Source organism: Elgaria multicarinata, chromosome 10 (genome assembly GCF_023053635.1).
Source record: "Elgaria multicarinata webbii isolate HBS135686 ecotype San Diego chromosome 10, rElgMul1.1.pri, whole genome shotgun sequence".
NCBI classification, from domain to species: domain Eukaryota; kingdom Metazoa; phylum Chordata; class Lepidosauria; order Squamata; family Anguidae; genus Elgaria; species Elgaria multicarinata.
Window position 1 is genome coordinate 83,123,897 of NC_086180.1, and position 20,745 is coordinate 83,144,641.

General features: G+C 42.2%; 1 protein-coding gene across 1 annotated transcript in view; it reads left to right on the top strand.

Moving 5' to 3' along the window:
• Positions 1–8,626: 8,626 nt before the first annotated feature.
• LOC134404983 (uncharacterized) overlaps positions 8,627–20,745 on the top strand; it is a gene marked incomplete at its 3' end in the record, with an annotated part of 34,832 nt that continues 22,713 nt past the window's right edge. The window contains exon 1 of the mRNA XM_063136040.1: positions 8,627–8,790. Within this exon, the coding sequence (XP_062992110.1) occupies positions 8,627–8,790 (164 nt within the window). The remainder of the gene's footprint in view (positions 8,791–20,745) is intronic.

The following is a 20,745-nucleotide window of genomic DNA, read 5'->3' on the forward strand; positions in this document are numbered from 1 at the left end:
GCTATAGCAACAAATTGCTTTCTGTTGACAGTCTTTTCTCAGCTATTACTGGCTCCAGGCTAGAAGTTTACTTGTATGTCCATAGAGAGATAACTGGAAAGTTTAATATGTGATGATCCTACAGCGTCTGCCCCCTCACTCAAAACGCACACACACTCTTTTATAAAACAACCAATGAGTAGAAAACAGTCTATATACATTTGGGTTTGTCCTCTGGATTCACTTTTGCCCCAAGCGGGAGGTTTTTGTGTCCCCCCCCCCTCATTTTGCTCTTTCTCCCGCAAATGTTTACCAGATGTGTGTATGGTACGTACACTGAATACTTCTCTCTGGCACCTGAACATTTCAGAAAGATTGGTCATTTCTATTTTATAATGATCCACCACCCAATTAACATTAAACAAGGTGAAATGCATTTTTAAAAAACAGAAACAAACTGATGGGTCTTAATGAAAGGTAAATAAATGCCTTTGAAAATTCCTTTAAAAGAGGTAAAGAAATTCCTTTTTAAAAGATATAAAGAAATCAAGAAGTATTTCTTGTTCTCAAAACACTCTGATGTCCAAACCAAATCAGAATTACATTTCTGTGTCTGGTCTGACAAGGATCCAGAAATTATACCAAAATGCGGAACAAATCTTCTGTACTATCCCAGTATGTCTAGAAAACACCTAAACTGCTCTTCAGTTTTAGGTACTCCCAATCGTTAGATAGTGTCCACCTTGTCCAACAAGTGAGCTACATGTCCACTCCAGACTTGTGTCATAAGTCCATGACATCATGTAACACAAACTGACACTCAATTGTACAGTGAGTCCTGCTTTGCAAATGGTAGTCAACACTATTCTTAAGTATTTCACATGCTCATTCAAATTCTTGCTAAAAATTACTACGTCATCGAGCTCCACCACACCAGTGATTTATTGCACTCTTGCCATGCCTGGTATGTGTCTTTGCAGCATGGTACTCACATGACAACATCCTTGTCCTGAGTGCATCTCGCCTCTTCCTCCCCCTTTTCCATCATTTTGGAGCAGGGAGAGTCCATTTTTTCCCTCCATACGCAATACAGCTGCTCATCCGTCCTGTGTATTGCTGTCCTTGCACTATATCAGACCATACCACTTTTTTGTTGGTGGCATGTATGTCAAGGGTGGTCTCTCTGACAAAAGAGGAGGGTGGAGCAGTTCTCTGCTCAACTGCTTAACCATGAAGGGGGAGGGAGAGAGGGTGCCTGAACACCCTGCAGAGAAGGCGAGCAAGGCTGCCGCCGCCCATGCTGGGACTCAGTCCCATTCAGCTCTATGGTTCTTACTCCTGTATAAAAGCGGTATGTGGTATGTGTCAATGGGTCCATACCACTATAAAGCAGTAGTGTGACTCCTGCCTTTTATATACTGCTTTCATACTGCTTTCATAGTGGAATATCCCGCTTGGTGTAGATTAAGCCAAGGTGTCTATTCATGGCGTGGGGGATGCATCAGGTTTTGTATGGAATTTATTTCCTATAGACCACACAAAATCTGATAGTACCATCCAGCTTAGACACTAATACTATGTGAGATGCCCTAGGACTACTCTCTCATAAAACCTGTGTTAAAAGAACTGCGCTGGCTGCCTGTTAGCTACTGCCCAACGAGTCAAGTACAAGGTTATGTTATTATGCTATAAAGCCCTAAGCAACCTGGGATCAGGTTACCTAGCAAACCCCTTTCCCTTATATACACGCACAAAACATTTATGATCTTCAGAGGAGATCTTGCTGGTCATTCCAAAATGAATGGAAGGTTGCCATGAAGGTCCTCCATGGTGGGGCTTCTGTGTAGCAGCACCGACCCCCTGGGAAAACCTCCTTCATCTGGTTTGGGAGGCGGAAAATGTAACATCCTTTAAACGCCTCCTGAAACACATTATCTTTACACATAGGTTTTCCCTGGGCATTAACTAATTTTGGTTTTATATGATATTTTTAACTTTTAAAGCTTTATATTGTGTTCTGACTTGTATTTTATGGTTTTAATTGTGAACTGCCCAGAGAGCCTCAGCTATTGGGCTGTATAAAAATGTAATAAAATAAGTAAATATATAAATAAACTCCCAATTGTAACTTCTTCTCTTTAAAGATACCTCCCAATACCTTCTTAATAACTCTGTAGACTAGGTACCATAAAGAGGCATTATTTCCACTATCAACACAATGTTGAGCTAAATTTCTTTCTTTCCCCCCCTCCTGTTTGCTCTGTAGGGTATCTGTGAATTCCATCAATAGAAACAAAATACATCTCTTTCAGATGGAGATATATTTTCAGTCCACTTTGACTTTTCCAGACTGAATTTCTTTAAATTTAGTGCCGATATATCAGTTATTTCATCCCCTTCTATTTTTTTCTTTTTTCTGGCTAATGTGTCTCTGCATTATTCCCATAACCAGAGAGCCAGTGTGGTGTAGTGTGATGTAGTTGTTTAGAGTGTTGGACTGGAAGTGGGGAGATCTGGGTTCCAATCCCCACTTGGCCATGGAAGGTCACTGTGTGACTTAGGGCCAGTCACAGACTTTCAGCCCAACCTATCTCACAGAGTTGTGAGGATAAAATGGAGAAAATAAAGATAATGTATGCCACCTTTGATTCCTTGGAGAGAGAAAGGTGGGATGTTAATAATAACAAGAAGAAGAAGAAGAAGAAGAAGAAGAAGAAGAAGAAGAACCTCCGGGTGGAAACAGGGTTTCAAAATATTTAAATAATCCACTTTGATGGGTTCTTCAATTTAGGCCTTAGCTAGACCTAGGGTTTATCCCGGGATCATCCCTGGGTCTTCCCTGCCTGCTCCCGGGATCCCCTGTGTGTCATTTACATGAACAGGGATGACCCCAGGATGATCCTGGGATAAACCGTAGGTCTAGCTAAGGCCATAGTTAGGAAGGAAAGGAACCTCTCGTGCAAACACTGAGTCATTACTGACTCTTGGAGGGACGTCAGCTTTCGCTGACATTTTCTTGGCAGGCCTTAGTTGCCTTCTCCGGCCGTTATTACCTTTCCCCCAGCTAACTGGGTACTCATTTTACCGACCTTGGGAGGATGGAAGGCTGAGTCGACCCGAGCCGGCTGCCTGAAACCAGCTTCCGCTGGGATCGAACTCAGGCCATGGGGAGAGTTTCAGCTGCAGAAACTGCTGCTTTACCGCTCTGCGCCACACGACGCCATAGTTAACCTATCACTAATTTTGTAAGGATCTTTCCATAAAACTTTTAATTTGACCTTGCCTAAGGGAAGAAAACAACAACTAATCTCTTACTTCAAAGACTTTTATCTGTGATGGCCTGTCATGCAAAAAAAAAAATGTACCTCCTGTTTTGTAGCTGCCTTGTTGTTTGTCCCAAGCTTTTGGAGTCAGAGGTCCACTGCCTCTGAATATGGTGGTTCTACTTTTGGTTGAATTCCCAACATGTCTTCACAGGATATGTGAAGTATTTCCTAAATATTTACTTAGGGAAATAAGATGAACAAAACTAATGTGCTATTGTGGTTTTTCTGAGATCCTGTGACATTTTTCACTGCTGGGTATCACCAGCCTGATGTATGATTTGGCTGCATTTCATCAGGCAACTAATGAACTATTTTTATTTGGTGTGATAACCTAAAAACCTCCTCATGTACCAAGATGAAATTTATTATTATTATTATTATTATTATTATTATTATTATTATTATTATTTGTTTTCCTGTAGAAGCATATCATGTGAAATGTAGAGTGTTTCTATTTTTAGAGGAATTTGCTTGGAGAAAACAATGCCCTTCAATACAGTCTCATTACCACAGTAGAATTGAATGACATTTTCCCAAGGTATGGGATTGTGGCAGGATCTACATTACTTCGTTAAAATGGTTTGTAACAGTAGTGACAACTATTGTGGCCCAGGACAAACTCCAGATACAGTTTTCAAACTGTTTTCAAAGTGTGATATCCTGCTTGGTGTAGATCTGGCCACTGATGCCACAAATGCGCTGATCTTCGTCAGGTAATCACAACTCAATTTCTGGGAGGAAAATAGTTGTGAAGCTCCCAAACAAGTAATGTTGACTTGCAGAAGCTGTTCTGTGATCTTTCATGAGTTTCTTCATTTGCCATTACCTCATTCATGCAGGCAGACCATTTCTGTAAGCAGTTAACTACAACAGAGAGCAAGCAAAAGTAACACATGAACTACTTCTATGTTTTCCAGGTTACCAATGTCAAGCATTTCCCTGCAACTAGTAGTATAGGGACCAGTATTTCCATGGCGGAATGGCAGTATTTGGTAGGCATGTGCTCCGCTCCGATTAGGAGCGGAGAAGCAGTAGCGGATTGGCCTGCTCCGCCTTACCCAGAGGTGGAGTAGAAGAGGGCCGCAGACCCCTAGAAGCAAGGCGAAGAGAAGCGACCATTTTTCGGAACTCCTAGTTCAGGCGGAGCACTCCAGTCGCCATCTTGAAAACATTTCGCCCATAGGATTGCATTGCGGGAAATAATCGCGGATAACTAGGTTGTTTTTGAAGCTATCATTCTGAAAATTCTTGTGCACAGAGAGTCGTGGATGGGGGTCATTTTGAGACTACTCCCACCTCTCTGCGTGGTGCGGGTCGCGCGCTAGAATTTTTTTAAAAATCGGCGGGAAAAATACCTTTTTCAAAGGGCTGAGGGGCAGAGTCAGCTCCCGGTCATGATCACATGATCCCAAAGTTAGAGGAGGGCATAGGCAAAACGGGTAACTTGGGATTCTGGGAAACTTCTCTTTCTTAATCTGAACGGACTTTTCCCAGTGTTTTTTAACACAGTAGCCCCACCAAATGCACAAACACAACCTGAAATCATATACTAAGCCAAGAATAAGAGAGCACTGCTACCCACCTAACTTTGGGGAACAACTGAAAAGATGTGGTGCAAGGGGATGAGCTCCCCTAGGGCATCTCATCGTGGACGTGCCCCCACTCTCTCCTGTACTGGAAGGCCATCAGAGCCTTCCAAAGAGAGTAAAACGGTGGAGCAATGCCTATCATGAGTCGAAGTGAGCGTTTACTTCTTAGTGCTGGAGCGATGCCTATTATGAGTTGAAGTGAACGTTTAATTCTCAAGTTCTTGGTGAAGCAATGGCTTTCTTGAGCTGAACTGGCAGCTGCTTCCCTCTCCCCCGGGCACGTCCCCCTATTACTGGTAAAAGACAGATATAGCCTTTTTAAAAAAGTTCTTCTTGTTGTTTATTCAGCAACACTGCTGCTTTTAATTCCACCCCTCCTTCGTTTATTTATTTATTTATTCCATTTTATATGCATTACTGGCTTATCCTTGGCTCACTTCCTTATGCCCCCAGAAATGTCTGCTGCCTGCCTGCCTGCCTTTCCTCTCTCCTCCCCTACCCACCTTGCAGGGATGTTGTGTGTGTCTGGCTTTGACTCAGGGGAGAAGTCCTTCCTGTGCTCAAGTTCCAAATCCATTTTTCAAGTGTGGAAGAAGATTCATATAGGTTGATCTCTACTCCCCAATTCATGGCATGTTGGGATTTCCTTTGAAATGGCCCCATTGAGAGGTCTGCAGGTTTAAGCCCCGCCAAAAAACAGGGGATGATGGGACTGCCTTGAGTCTCAGCATGCATATGTATCCCTGGATAAGCTTTCATGGTGGCGAGTTTGAGGTTTCTAACATGCAAATTGACGGAGCTATGGAAAGGGGTGTGAATGGGGTGCCCGATTTTCAAAAATTCCCCAAAAATCAGGGGATAATGGGATTGCCTTGAAACTTGGCATCTGTGTGGACACGTGGATAAGCTATCATGGTGCCGAGTTTGAGGTTTCTAACGTGCAAATTGACGGAGCTACGGAAAGGGGTCTGAATGGGGTGCCTGGTTTTCAAAAATTCCCCAAAAATCAGGGGATGATGGGATTGCCTTGAAACTTGGCGTGCTTGTGTATACCCCCATGAGGTGTCATGGTTCCAAACGTGAGGTTTCTAACTTGAACCAAAAAAAAGTTGTTTACTTTTTTAGCTTTCAATGCAACCCTATGGGGGGGGGGAAAACGGAGCTCTGATCCGGATCCGGAGCTCCGAGCGGAGCGGAGCGGAAGTGGGCGGAGCAGGGGCGGGGTGAAGCGGCCTGCTCCGAAAATCATGGATCTGCAAGTGAAGCGGAGCGGGGGGTCCATGCACACCCCTAGTATTTAGGTATGGAGAGAATAACTAGAATACAGCTAAGTATTGCATTTATGGAGAAACAGCTTGGTTCACTTGATACCAGAATCGAATTTGGTTCTTCCTGAAGCTTCATGCACACAATTCAGCACTTTGGGGAGCTGCAGGAAGGCAAATAGTCAGTCTGCAAAAAAACAAACAAAAAAACAACAACCCACTACTTTGCTTTCACATTTCCATAGATGGAAAATGCAGAGGTGCCATAACACAGGAAGGGAGGGAAGGAAGTTAGATGACTAACAGCTTTTATGAACCTGTTCAGATGACATTTTAAGCCATGGTGGGCTAAACCTTATGGCTCATTGTGTTGTGCGAACTATGGCTTAGCGTGTCATGTGAACCATTCCTAACCATGGTGGCTACATAACCACAGTTTAAACATGCTCACTAACCATTTGCTGCAAAAGGGTTAGCAGCCTAACCATGGCTTAGCATAACATCTGAACAGGCCCAATGTCTAATCACAGGGAACTGTTTACCAGAGGGTCTTCAATCATATTGCTTGTGGAGAGGGGTTTTTGAGTCTTATAAAATCCATTGCTCAAAGCTGTTCTCTTCTCTTTCTTAGTTGTAAACATCAATAGTTGAAGAGTTGGGGAGTGAGAGAGAAAAGTAATTTGTGCTGTGGCTTATGTACCTCTCTGATTTCTTTATCTTTCAGTCCTCATTCTTAGACAAGTCCTCTTTATTCCAGTTCTCCAGTCCTAAACCTTCCTTTTCCATTCCAAACCTATTCATCATTCATTCACACTCTCTGATCCTTAAGTTTCATTTATCCATGCTGTTTTTGTTTGTTGACTTATTCATCTTTTTGACTTTAGAACTTCTTGTGTTTAGAAACAGCAGGAAATGTACTTTAAATTTCACTTTAGCCAAAATTAGGTAGCAAATTAGGGGTTTGCACAGTGAGACACATGCTGGGTCAGATCCAGTGTATATCTAGTCCACCAACCTGCTTCTGTAGAGGCAGGACTGGACCTGTGCATTTAAGGCCTGCCCTAGTGGACAATATCTAAGTTGTATGAATTCATCAACAGAACCACCACCACTGCCACTCCCTCATGCATCCCCTGCACCCTAGATTCGCTCCAGAGGGCTGGGGGTGAGGAAAGAGGGGGGCAGATACTGTTCTATGAGCAGAGATCTGTTTGCATGATGTTGGGTGGAATTCTATGCCCCTATCTTTACTGGCTGTAGCCTCAGACTATCATGCATTGGTCAGAAGGTCTCATGGGGGAGGGGTATTCATGTATTCAGTTGAATGTGCTTAGATGTGCTTCATAATCACATGGGAGATTTAAGCACATTATCTGACAATTCAAAGATCTCCTGAACCAGATTCTAGAGTAAAAATAAAGAGTGGAGCTGGGGGCGGGAGGGGGGGAGAGATAGCAGCTAGACACGCATTTAATGTAATGTCTCTTTTGGCCCTGAGAACATGTGGAGGTGAATGACAGCCCAGGGGTACTGTGTCTGAGCCACTGTGACCAGCCATTATAACTAACAGCTATTGTTCAAGACACAGAAAGAGTTTTGCTAATCATTTAGAAATTCATTGACCATCCTTCAAAATGCTTCAAATTATTATATTCCTGAGCAGGAGCTTTCAAAATTCTTCATTAGGCATATTTGGCATTTTCTACACCGGTAATCCTAAAGTACACTGTTGGTGAGTCAGCTTTTCATGGCTGCTGTTAGCTAAGCATGCCATGTATCTTCAACTGCAATTTATTGCTTCATTTTCTGGGTGGGGTGGGAGGGAATCTGCACAACGCCGGCAAGCCAACCATCCATTAATGGCTTCCCATTTTAATCTAACATACAGTAAGTCACTAGACGCCAATATGTGTATGTACCAATAAAAGAAAAGCCAATTGCCCTGCCTTAAATAAAGAGAAGGCTTCCTCGCAAATGAACCCGTGTGATTTACTAACATCAGATGTAATTCATGACCATGAAGTATAAATTTGTTACTGCAATCAGTGTATTTTCCAGCCCATAACTTAAAACACATGTGTCAATACAAAGTGACCGGACCAATATAATTTAAATGCAAAACAGCTTCGCTCACAAGAAACCAATATGATTTATTCTTGCCAATAAACGCTATTGCCATCAGCCTGCTTCACTATCAATCAGGCCAATGGACTATATTCCCCAATCAATATAAAACAACTATTTGTTCATCCTGTCACATGAAAACCAGTCTTCTGCTCCTGTCTTTATAGGCTGGATCCAGACTACGTTAGTTGCACTTTGTTCCCATTGAAACCACTAACTTAAGTTAGTGTAATCCACAGGGTAGATTCCTAGAAATCTGAACTCATTTTGATCTATTGCAGATTCCTACCCTCAAGCATCCTATTCAGAGGGATTCATGGAAACAGGAATCATTGGAGTGACGATGTTGGAGGAATCCATGGGGCTTTCACCAGCCCACCTCTTCCCTTGGACTCTGACCCAACATCCACCGGCCAGCCCAACTCAGCCCACACCAAGTCAGGCCAGCTGGAGGATCTTCCATGTTTGCATGGTGGCATACCAGCAAGAACAGAAGGATGAGAGCCAGTGTGAGCCAGTGTGGTGTAGTGGCTAAAGTGTTGGACTGGGAGTTGGGGGATCCGGGTTCTAGTCCCCACTCGGCCATGGAAACCCACTGGGTGACTTTGGACCAGTCACAGATTCTCAGCCCAGCCCACCTCACAGGGTTGTTGTTGTGAAGATAAAATGGAGAGGAAGAGGATTATGTTTGCTGCCTTGGGTTCCTTGGAGGAAAAGAGTGGGATATAAATGCAATAAATAAATAAATAAATAAATAAATAAATAAATAAATAAATGAGAGGGGACCGCCATGACACTTCCCTCTTATTTTCCCACTCCATTGCTATGCAACTCCCATCCCTCTCTCATGCTGAGGTTGGCCCCAGCAGAGAGGGAGGCACGACAATTGCACAGCGGTGGTAGCGGCATGCAGAAGGGGTGGGAGGATGAGAGGGCAGCACCACAGTGCTTCTCTCTCACCCTCCCTGCTCTACTACTTCACCACCACTGATGCAGCTGCCAAGCAACTGTCCCTCCCTACTGGAATTGTCCACAACAGAAAAAGAGGGGATCAGTTGTCTGAGAGCAGCAGCAAGAACATTTTTATTTTCTTCTTTTCCTTACAGTTACAAAAGGAAAAGGAAAACAGAAAGGAAAAAAGTTCCCAGATTTGGGGACAAAACCCGTAGTTCGGCATGCAAAGGCAAGATGATCAGAAAGTGTGGAGGGAATCCGCCGGGCCTTGAAAGGGCTGGAATTTCCTGCCACAGACATCCCTACATTGGAGGCATCACTGGGTCCCCATTTTAAAACTTTTGTGGTTTGGGCTTGCTCAGTGAATGCTTTATATGTGTTCCCCTTCATGACTGAAGTTTGCCTAGATGTCAGGGGACAAATAACAGCCCTTTGGAATCAGGCACTGGGCAGGTGCAGATCCAATATAAACTAGGGATGCACATATGAACACACACACACACACACACACACACACACACACACACACAGAGACACACACACACACAGACAGTCACAAAATGTTGATAATCCAATGACAAATCTTTTGGGCATTCCTCAAATACTTAGATGTTTTGCCTATAGGACAATAGAAATTCTCCTTGAATTTTCCTTTAGCCATAATCCAAAGGCAACCAATGGATGAACACCTCCTTCACAAACATACGTATGTACAAACATTAGTTTTGCCCTTCTTCACATTTCTGTTAGCTTCTGTTGAAATATCTCATGTGTGCCACCTGAGAAGGGACCCCCCCCCCAATTTACTTTAATTGTTTCTAAAGTGTTGGTGACAACCAGATATATGTAAAAGTTTAAAACTGAAAAAGGGCACGAGTTGATTTTTATATGTGTGGGCATATAAATAATGGGAAAATATTGTATTCCCTTATCAATACCTTAGGTAGCATTCTTCCCACCCACCCACCCACACACACACCATCCAATCCATTCTCTCTCAATCTCACTCTCTGCTTCCCTCATAAGAAAAATAGTTGCTTCCAATGAGAGGTTACTGGCAGTATAAGGCCATATTCTGACACACTTCTTTTCATAAGATCATGACATATATTCTTCCTACTATTGTTTCACTGAGGCCATAGGAGTGCGCCTTTACAGACAGAGCTTTTCATTAAAATAAAAATGGGAGAAAAATAGGAGACTGTCTTCACTAGAAACAGGAGATTAATCAAATAGTTTTCAGAGCCGAAGAACGACAGCGAGGTTGGGTGTTACACTTTAGGAAGGCCCAAGAATCTGAGGAGCAGCAGAAGCTAAAGCCCCATTACAATAAGGGGGAAATGAACCTAAATTGTAGATTAAGACTGAGGATATTTATGGAAACATATTTCCCTGAATCTATTGCTGGAACCAATCAGAAGCGGTGTTAGAGCAGAACAAGCAACTTTTTGAGTCACTGATCCAGGCTAGAACAGTGTCTATGTGCTTATCCAGTTAAATTAGGGCTTGCAGTTTGAGAGATAGAGATTTGTGCTTATCTGTTCTCTGAACAACATGTTGTCTGAACAACTACCAGTCCCAGAATTCCTTGTTTATGGGCAGGAGAGAGGGGTAGCTCCTGGAAGCAGAAAAGCTACATAATAACCAGGGGAATTGATGCCTAGGACAGTGGGAGGCAGTGTTGCTGGTTTACAAGCCCCAAATATATGTGACTTACAAACAAACAAACAAACCCCCATCCAACTGCAACTAATTTGCAGCGAGGTGTGCGTACTCGATGGCTTGTTTTGCACATTGCCAGTGACTGGGGTAGAAGCTAAAAGAAGCTCTCATCTAGCTCTCATCAGAAACTGCAAGCATTCTGCTGTGGAGCAAGAACAGTTAAGCGAGCGAGCTCTTTTGTTTATCAAGTGTGATTTTGCAAGAGAAATTCACTTTAGGCAGATAATTCGTGATTTTGCTTTGAAAAATGCCAGAAAAATAAAGCTTTAAAATGAATTGGTCTATATGCAGATCTAAGTATAATTAATCTGGATCCAACCCCAAATAGTTTCAACCATGGGCATGTCTACACCAGCCCTATATCCTGGGATCATCCTGGGATCGTTCCTGTGCATCCAAATGCCACACAGGGGATCCTGGGATAACCCTTAGGTGTATTAAAGGCCCATGTCAGTCCATCCTCCTCCTCTTCCTCCTCCTCCTCCCCAGTCAAAATATTGTCAAGAGAATACCTTTATTAGGACCAACCAAAAAAGTTAGAAATTGTCAGCAAAGTTTGTAGGACTCTTCTTCAAGCTGGATGAGAGCCAGTGTAGCATAGTGGCTAGAGTGTTGGACTGGGAGTCGGGAGATCTGAATTCTAGTCCCCACTCAGCCATGGAAGCTCACTGGGTGACCTTGGGCCAGTCACAGACTCTCAGCCCAACCTACCTTACAGGGTTGTTGTTGTTATTGTGAAGATAAAAATGGAGAGAAGGAGGATTATGTACACCGCCTTGAGTTCCTTGGAAAAAAAGGTGGGATATAAATGCAATTAATAATAATATTAATAATAATAATAATAATAATAATAATAATAAAAACAAACAACAAAGCAAAGTGTTGGTAGACAAAAGCCTCAGTGTGAGCCATGGTGTAGTTTAGGAAATGAAAAAACCACAAAGAGTCATGTAGCAGATTCCACATGTTGTAGGTTCACTGATGCTGAAAGATAATGGTTTGCCTAAAGCCACACTGTAAGTTTAAAGCTTAGGCCATAAGACTTTTGTCTTCACTACTCATATGCTTAGTGAAGACACTATTTCAGCATTAAATGTCCAGAGATGTTAACCAAATTTGAGCCTGTGATCTCAGGCTTGGCCTGTGGGACACTTTGGGATGTCCATCCAATGGCAGATGCTGCCTCGTCATAGGGGTGGTGGTCTCTAATTAATGTTAGAGCCCCCAAACATTGTTCACAAAAGCATCCTCATCTTACCTCCTTGCTTTCTATTTCTGAATGTCTGAATAGAGGATTAAATAGGGAACTGGCAAATTCATGGAGGGTAAAGGCTACTATCAAAGGGTTCTGGCAACCATGATGGCTATATGCAAGTTCTGAATACCAGTTTCTGGGAATAACAATGGGAAAGGGCTATAGTTCTGTTGTTCTGCTTGTGGGTTTCCTGTAGGCATCTGGTTGGCCACAGGATGGTGGACAAGAAAGGCCTTTGGTCTGCTCCAAGTGAGCTCTTCTTATGTTCTTATGCGTTTCCCAGCAATATAAAATAAACATTACTGAGAAATCTGTTTTTAAAATTCCATGTGCTCAATTTGTCTCTATAGAATACTCAGGAGCAACAACCAGCAACAGGTGATCCAGCAACTAACGTGTTAAAGAGGAACATTCTGGCCTTCTGTAGAGAGAAATAGAAATAGACTGGTCAAATAATGAAGGATGGTCTCCTATCTCTGTATTGTCTGTAGATTATATTGTGCTAACTGAAGCAAAATAATATTGAGCATTAGAGGCAAGCATCTGAACAGCATTAGCTTCGTAGGAACTCAAATGAGAGTATATAGCATTTGAGGGAAATGGTGTCGCACAGCGATTCTGAATAAAATGCAATTTGTTTGCTGAAAATGACTCTTGTCTGGCCTTCCCTTTATAATCTTTCCTGACAGTAGATATTCTTATCTGCAGTTTAATCTGCCAGCCTTCCCTAACATAATGTACATCTTGCGATTCCCAATTTTACCACAAAAATAAACTTTCTCTATACTCTCAAAATGACATGAGGGGAACAGACCAAAATCAGTTCTTCGTATTACTCCAGTGATTTATCATGCTAGAGAACACAATTTTGTATTGTAACTGGCTGGGAGAATGTGAAATATGCAGCAAGAGTGAAGGATTCCCCTCCACCACCACCTACACAGCCATCCCAAATGTAATTATAGCAAAGTGTGTAGCTTATTGACAAGAAACAGAGGGACAGATTCCTTAAAACAACACATTAAGAGTGCAGCCTCAGTATTTTATGTGGCAATTGTGCTTGCTAGTGGATGGGTTTTCTTCTTTTCTTTTCTTTTCCAAATCTGGATTCATGCAGTATTTTGCTGGAACTGGAACGCGGCCTAGGTCAAATCTCAGCTCTAAAGTGCAGCAGGTAGAATGTACCACCCTTTGAACAATTCAAGGGCAGAAGCACTGGTGTGCACAAAGGGTGTGCCAAGTGTGTCCAGGCACACGCCAATATTTTGGGCTACCTCCGCTTTCCTGTACCCCACCCTGCTTGAATCAGGGCTTTTAAGGAGGATGCGAAGAGCGGTGAATTGTACTGCTTTCCCCACCCCACCCCTGCCAGGAAGGCCAATAATTCTATTGGCAGGCAAAGGCTGGAGCTGCTGCCACCCTTTTTTCAAGTACATATGATGCAGTAACCAGCAAGCTGTTATTTTCCTAGATATGGTGTGTGGGTGTATCTTGTGCCACCTTAAAAACAGAGTTGCAGCACAATTCGAAGTATGCCTACTCAGAAGTAAGCCCCACTGAGAACAATAGGACTTACTCTGAGGTAAATGTGCATAGAATTTCAGCCAGAAAAGAGGGCAAAAAAAAGACAGGTGAAGGTGATAAAGATGGAACCAATGCAGAAGTAGAGCAGTGATTAGTATCCCTAAACATACATAGAGTGCCTCTCCTTCAGTCTTGCGTAACTGTATTTCAGTCCCAATCAAATAATCACAACAATGAACCAGCTAGGTTTTCCATGGGGAAACTCTGTACATAGTGACAAATACTTACTTTAAATTTTAATTAGTGCATCCTTTCCTACAACAAAATGGTGCTTACTCCAAAGTATGTGTGTTCAGCATCAGGGCAGCAGAGGGAAATCCTATTTTATTCCTTTAGTTATGCTAGCATGACATGAGTTAAAGGCATAATCATATGCATGTTTAGACAGGGGAAAAAAAATCTCACAACTCCACAAATTCCCTGGCCAACTGAGACTTGCACAACTTTTTTCTTTCCAAACATGCATAGGATTGCATCTGAGTGGGTTTAAAATGTGAAACTCAGCACATGTGTGGAATCTTTTTTTAAAATATTATTAATCTAGCTTCAGGAATGTAGCAGTTCTGCAGCGTGGAAGGTATATACCGTGCTTCCCCTCCTCCACTTCAATTGGGACCTTAGGTACACACCCTAATGAAATGAGCTGCACAGGTGAGCAAGGGGGGGCGCAAGAAAGGGGAGGTGGCACCAAACATTTGAGTGTGTCTGGCCACATTTGGCACACCTAGGGTGCCCATGTGAAAAGGAGGACAGGGCTCCTGTATCTTTAACAGTTGTATAGAAAAGGGAATTTCAGCAGGTGTCCTTTGTATGAATGCAGCACCTGGTGAAATTCCCTCATCACAACAGTTTAAGCTGCAGGAGCCCTGCCCTCTTCTGTATCTGGTCACCTTGGTATAGCTTTAAATGTTCTGATGAAGAGGGAATTTCACCTGGTGCTGCATGTATTCAAATGAAACCTGCTGAAATTCCCTTTTCTATACAATGGTGAAAGATACAGGAGCGCTGTCCTCCTTTCCCTATGCTCATCTCTCTTTCCTTCTTTGAGAACAGAGAACCCATAGTTAGGGACATATATAACTTTTTCTGGTGTGCAAGGGCTGGGACTGAATGTGAGACATGTGCTTTGCATGCAAAGGATTTGCTTTTCCTGTGCTTTGAGCTAACTGCAGTACTCCACTCTGCATTTTCTCATCAAAGAGGAGACCGAAGTCCTAGCAGCTAGAGAAAATGGAATAAAAACGTCTCATGGGGATAGGTAAATAAATGTTCACAGTCTTTGGCATTCTCTTGCATTTCATGCATGAATTCAGTGCAATGAACAGATCAGAAAATGTAGTTTTCAATTGGGTAAGTGAGATTTGTTATGAAAGTGGAAAGATACAGATGGCATGCAATTATTCACACTGCCTCAGTAAGCTGCTCTGACGACACTATTAAAATATGAGCATTGATTAGTGTGCTCATCATGATTTCTGGGGGGAAATAACTACTTGAAATAAAATTTGCAGTGATTTTTCAAAGGCTCAGTAGTGCTTTTAGTTACAACAAGGTTAAGAAGTCAATGTAATTAACTGTGGGATCAGATGACCTAGACAAGTTTTTTCCCCTCTTCCCAAAGCTCAACTAATGTAATCTGCTGCTTCTTTTTTCATTATATCCACTGAGTTTTTCAAAAGCCCTCACATGACATGACAAAAAAAATCCAGATATTTCTCTGCATTGTACAGAGCTTTTGCAAAACACAGAAATGAGTGGAGGCAAACTTATTTTTGCTTTGGAGAAAGATTGCATAAATAGAAGTGGATGAATTTGGACGAGTACAGCAGCAAATATTGTGCGATTTGATCCTGATTTAGTCATACTCATCAAAATCAATGGGCCTTCAGTTGGTCATGGCTAACTGAAGTCCCAGTGATTCCAACGGCTCTGCTCTGGGGATGACAAAATTGAGATCCAACCCAGGGCTGCTGCCGAAACAGAACCCTTCTGTTGAGTTCTCCACCACTTCCACAGCTTGTTAAATTCCATACCCTATGCCAGAGGCAGCCCAATGATGTGAAGGAGCAGTGGGGGAATGCACAGCATATTGGCAGCAGGATACAAGGTAAGTTGTATAGCTTCACTGAGGTCTATCAGCTTTAGTGCATTGTACTATTTAACTCTGTCCTTAAATACCGTGTAACCCTTAGAACGAGAATGGCTGCCTAATTTGACTAAACAACTAGTAAATTCGAAGGGATGCAAAAGCTGTTTTCATGAGTGAAACTGCTCAAGGGAAGAAGGGTTCTTCTCATGTCTACTTCTGATAAATGGGAAAACAACATTCATTTCCTTCTAGAGGCAGATGATCTTTCTGAGACTCACCTCAGAAATTTTGCAGAATTTCTTAGAAAAAAATTTGGAAAAACTACACCGTCTTAGCAAGCACTCCCGCTGTACAAAAAAGAGTGGGTGGAGGGAACAGACGCTGCTGGGACAGATTCTGAGGATAGGACTCAGGAGTTTAACCCCTGTGGGCCCCATAATCCCAGCTCAACCTTCAGAATCCTCCTATCTTTACTTCTGCCCTTAAGAAATAATTTTAGATAGATTTAGATAGACGCAGTCCTTTTCTATCCTCTTCTACAACACCTAATGGAACAGCGTCACTCCATTAGGTCTTGTGGGGGGTGGAGGGATAGAGAGCAGGAGGGGCTGCAAAGAGACAGGCCTCCCAACACCACTCTCAGAATATGCTCTGCAGCCCTTTTCTATCCTCTCTCTTTGGACTGAATAGGCTTCATCTTGGAAAAGGTTAGAAAAATGGCTGCATTTGGCAAGAGTTGTAAGGAGTGCTGGCCTACAGCAGACCCTTGGGATGGAATTTGCCCTTCCAAAGCTAATGACAGAGACCATGAGAGACCTTCTCCTCCAGCTTGGATCAAAACCCAAGCTGGAAGAGAGGTTAGGCCTTCTTAAGACTTCCCTCAGTTCTGAGAATGGAATTAAAAGGCCTCGTTTCCAGGACCAGCTCGCATGAACATCAATGACTTTTTTTTTGGGCAAAGTTCCTTGTGTGATTAGGTCCATGTGATCAATCTACATTCACAGTGGAGGCATTTTGGATCCTTTCAGGATCACAAGGGTTTTGTGAGCTGAAATCCAAGCCCGAACACCAGTTTGGGATATATGGCTGGATTCATGGCTCATCCACAGCCATTGTTCTCACATGAGAGAGAAAATGCTAGTGGGACCGGGATCTGAGCACCTTCCTGGATGGGATGAAAGGCAAATCAGAAGCTGGTCAAGATGGAGGGTGGTATGTAGTGAGCAGTGCAGCTGCTGCAGCTATACAGGCATCTCTGAGAATGTTGTGGGCATAGAGTTGGAGCAGAAGCAGTCATTAGCCTCTCCATATTGAATGGCAGTAAGAACTTTAAGCTACAATATGCCAGTCTTTTTGGTATTTTGGTCCTACGCCCTTTGCCTTTGACACCACCTCTTTTTTGCCTTCCAGCCCACCTACCACTGGAATGCCTGAGAGCTTCTCCAAATGGGCTTTGGCCCTTGGGATGAAAGAGGTTCAACATTCCTGATCTACACCAGAGCTGGCCAGCTCCTTACTAGTGGCAACCCCACCTGACACAAATCCTGCACTGATTCCAGGCCTCAGTGCAATCGAATTTGTCATAAGGGTAAGAGAGCTTGTCTGAGTTTCTGTAAATGGTTTGTTAAGACTTCAAGAATTGTCTGTTAGAGGTCACCTCTGATCCCAGGCTACATTCCTCTCCATCCCATACTTCCCTGCAACCTTAGTCTGCTGTGGGAAGGGTGGTGTTCGTACATATCAAATGCATTTTTATTCCTCAAATGCATGCAGACATAATAACAACAGCTTACTTTTCTCATGGCGTTTTTTTCAGAATGTGAAAAGTAGGTCTACAGAGCTACCCATTGACGATTCACTGCTTTCCTCCTTGACCAATCAATTTGGAAAAGTAGTGAAGTGGCATAATGGATCCAGACATTATTCAGTTTGTCCATTTCCCCCCTCCAGCAGTCTTTTCCCATTGTTAGTTCCATCTGGTAAAGGGTGAGGCAGGCCAAGAAATCTTGGGATTTGATCCTGATTTTTGCTGGGTTAACTGCAATGACGGATGTAGACTCCCCCTTTCCTCTTTCCCAGAACAGCCCCTCAGCTTACTGAAAATGCTACACAAAGAGTCAGGGGAGCCTGTTGAATGGGGAGAGCTGTGGTGTGAAGAGGAAGGGAGATCTCCCAAACTAGGGCAGAGGTATCTTCAACAAGCAGATCACTTCTTCTCACAGAAGATCCTTTCCTCTGTGAGAGGAAGGGTTCTCCACCTCTGCTATAAACTCTTCCTATGTAGCCTATTCTATATTGTCCCTATCTACTGCTTCTGCTTCCAACTCTACACACATAACATTCTCAGAGCTGCCTTTATAGCCCCAGATGCTGCATTTCCCACTAAGCACCTGTGGAAGGCAGATGCTAGATCCAGCCCTGCTGCATAATGTTCCAATTGGTAACATACAGGGTTGCTACCAACTCTGTGTCTATTGTGTGATTCTTTAAAAACTATCTCTCAATTATTCCTTCCCCATTTTGTTCTCAGAATAATAGTCTGGCATTCATCTGGAAGAGCCCCAAGGACTATCACATTCTTGGGTGGCATTTTAGGTACCCCATGCCCCATGTTTTAAAAGTGAGGTGTATTCACACATCCTATTTTCACTTAAAAGCTTTCCTATTCTTGCTCTACGTTTTCTGTCTATTTCACTCCCCCTTTTTTATTATTCCACTTCTTGTAGATGAATTGATCTTCAATGGAACACATTCATTTCTGAAAGGTTTTGGCAGATGGCTCTCCTTTATCCTCATTATTCCATTATCATTTCTATTCATCATTGGGAATAGCATAACTGTCACATTTTCAAGGTACAATAGGAGTAATTCATAGCTGAAATATTAAGTAGCTGAAGTGGAAGGTCTGTGATGAACCTAAACAGGATTTAAAAGAGAGAAAGAAAGAAAAAAGAGAGAGAAAAGAAGAAAAGAAAAAAGAATGGATAAGGACTTAAACACTCCATGTTGTCCTTTGGCGGATGGACTGGAGGTGACCAATCCTTTCTTTTGCCGTGTAGAGATTTCACGCTGGCAATGAATTGCTGGCACGTCAACAGAGGAATCCTTTTTTATATGAAAATGATATATCCTATTTAAGGATGAAGTAGATGTGAAATTACATGCATTTTTGCATGTCACGTACACTTTTAATATATAAAAATGACATACACCTTGTATGTATATCAGTGTGTGTGTGACAATTATCAGGATCATAGCAAATGGGATGATTTAATCCCTCCCCGTTTAATGATTTTTGTACAGCACCAAGTACATTGTTGGTGCTTTAATAATAATAATAATAGTAATAATAATAATAACAACAACAACAATAACAACAATAATAATAATCCCTACCTTCCCTAACCACAGTCCTCTCTATTTGGCATTGAGAGGAAATCCCTCATGGGTGCCATTTTGACAAACAACAAAAAACGATGCATAGGGCATGCATTTTTAAAAACATTCTTGTTGAATGCATATTTGCATTTAACATATTTGATTGTATAGTCAGAATAGCTCTTCCAGCTGGCGTGAAGGACTTTACTTCCATATCAGCTTTACAGACTAAAAGCTACTTAATATTTTGGCTAGATATATAAGGCCAAACTTGCACAGCTTGTGGGCCCTGAAGCCAAATGCAGCTCTCTCTCCGCTTTTGCACTTTTTTGGGAGAGCAAAAGTGGAGAGGGGGGATTTCAATGCACGTGGAACTTGTACTTGGCTTGGGGGATCATGCATTATGAAGGCCTCTCTAAGATAATTTATTAGCAAAATGTCCATCAGAATGACAGGAGTTACCATTTCAACTGCTAGACTGAAGTAGGAATTCTCTCAAAGAAAAGGAAAGAAGTATCCAGTCTGTCTTGGTATTTTCCTTATTTTCTGACTTCTTCTATGCTAATCTGAAAGCTTTGTTATTACTTCAGAGCAATGAGGTGCTCCTGAAGGTGTTGTCATTGTTCTTGGTTTGAAAAAAAGTCTTGGATATGCACTCCTCTGACTTTCTGTTCCTCTACAGCACTGTCCCTATGCTCATGCCTCGACTTTCCACAACTGCATAGGCAGCTGTTCACATCTGAAAGAAAGTGGGGTTAGAGGAAATAGGACTAAACTTGTCCCTGCCCATCATGACTTGTTGGTGATTGAGTCACCTCTCAACATCTCCTAGATTGCAGCTTCCTTAGCAATCCATGAGAATCAAGCCTCCTCCTTCCACAAGCCTAACACTGCCTTTTCAAAAGCATTTCTTGGTCACACTAGAATGTGACAGAACCTTAGAAACTGCTATGTATTTTAGTAAATGATATACGAAGATATCCATCACTTTGTCCATCACTTTTTCATTTTCTTTTACATATATCTAGATAGAATTAAATCAGTTGGCATCTAGTTCAGGATAATAATAATAATAATAATAATAATAATAATAATAATAATAATAATAATAATAAATTTATTTCTTACCCGCCTCTCCATTTTGATCGAGGCAGAGAGAGCTTCGGCTATTGGGTGGTATAAAAATGTAATAAATAAATAAACAACAATGTGCAATCTACCTATCCCTTGATATATTTTAATAGTCTCAACAAAACTATTTTTCCTTTCCTTGACATTCCATGGATTCTCTTCTAAAATTTGCCAAGGAGGGGAGAATGGCAATTCTAGATCTTCTTTCTAAGCTTAGAGATGTATTATAAGAATTTGACATGCAGCCTTTACATTTCCTGAAAGACTACATGCCTTGACCATGCACATGTCCAGAGAAAACAATATCCCATGCAAACAAGGCTTAGATGCATGAAAGTATCTGCCCTTT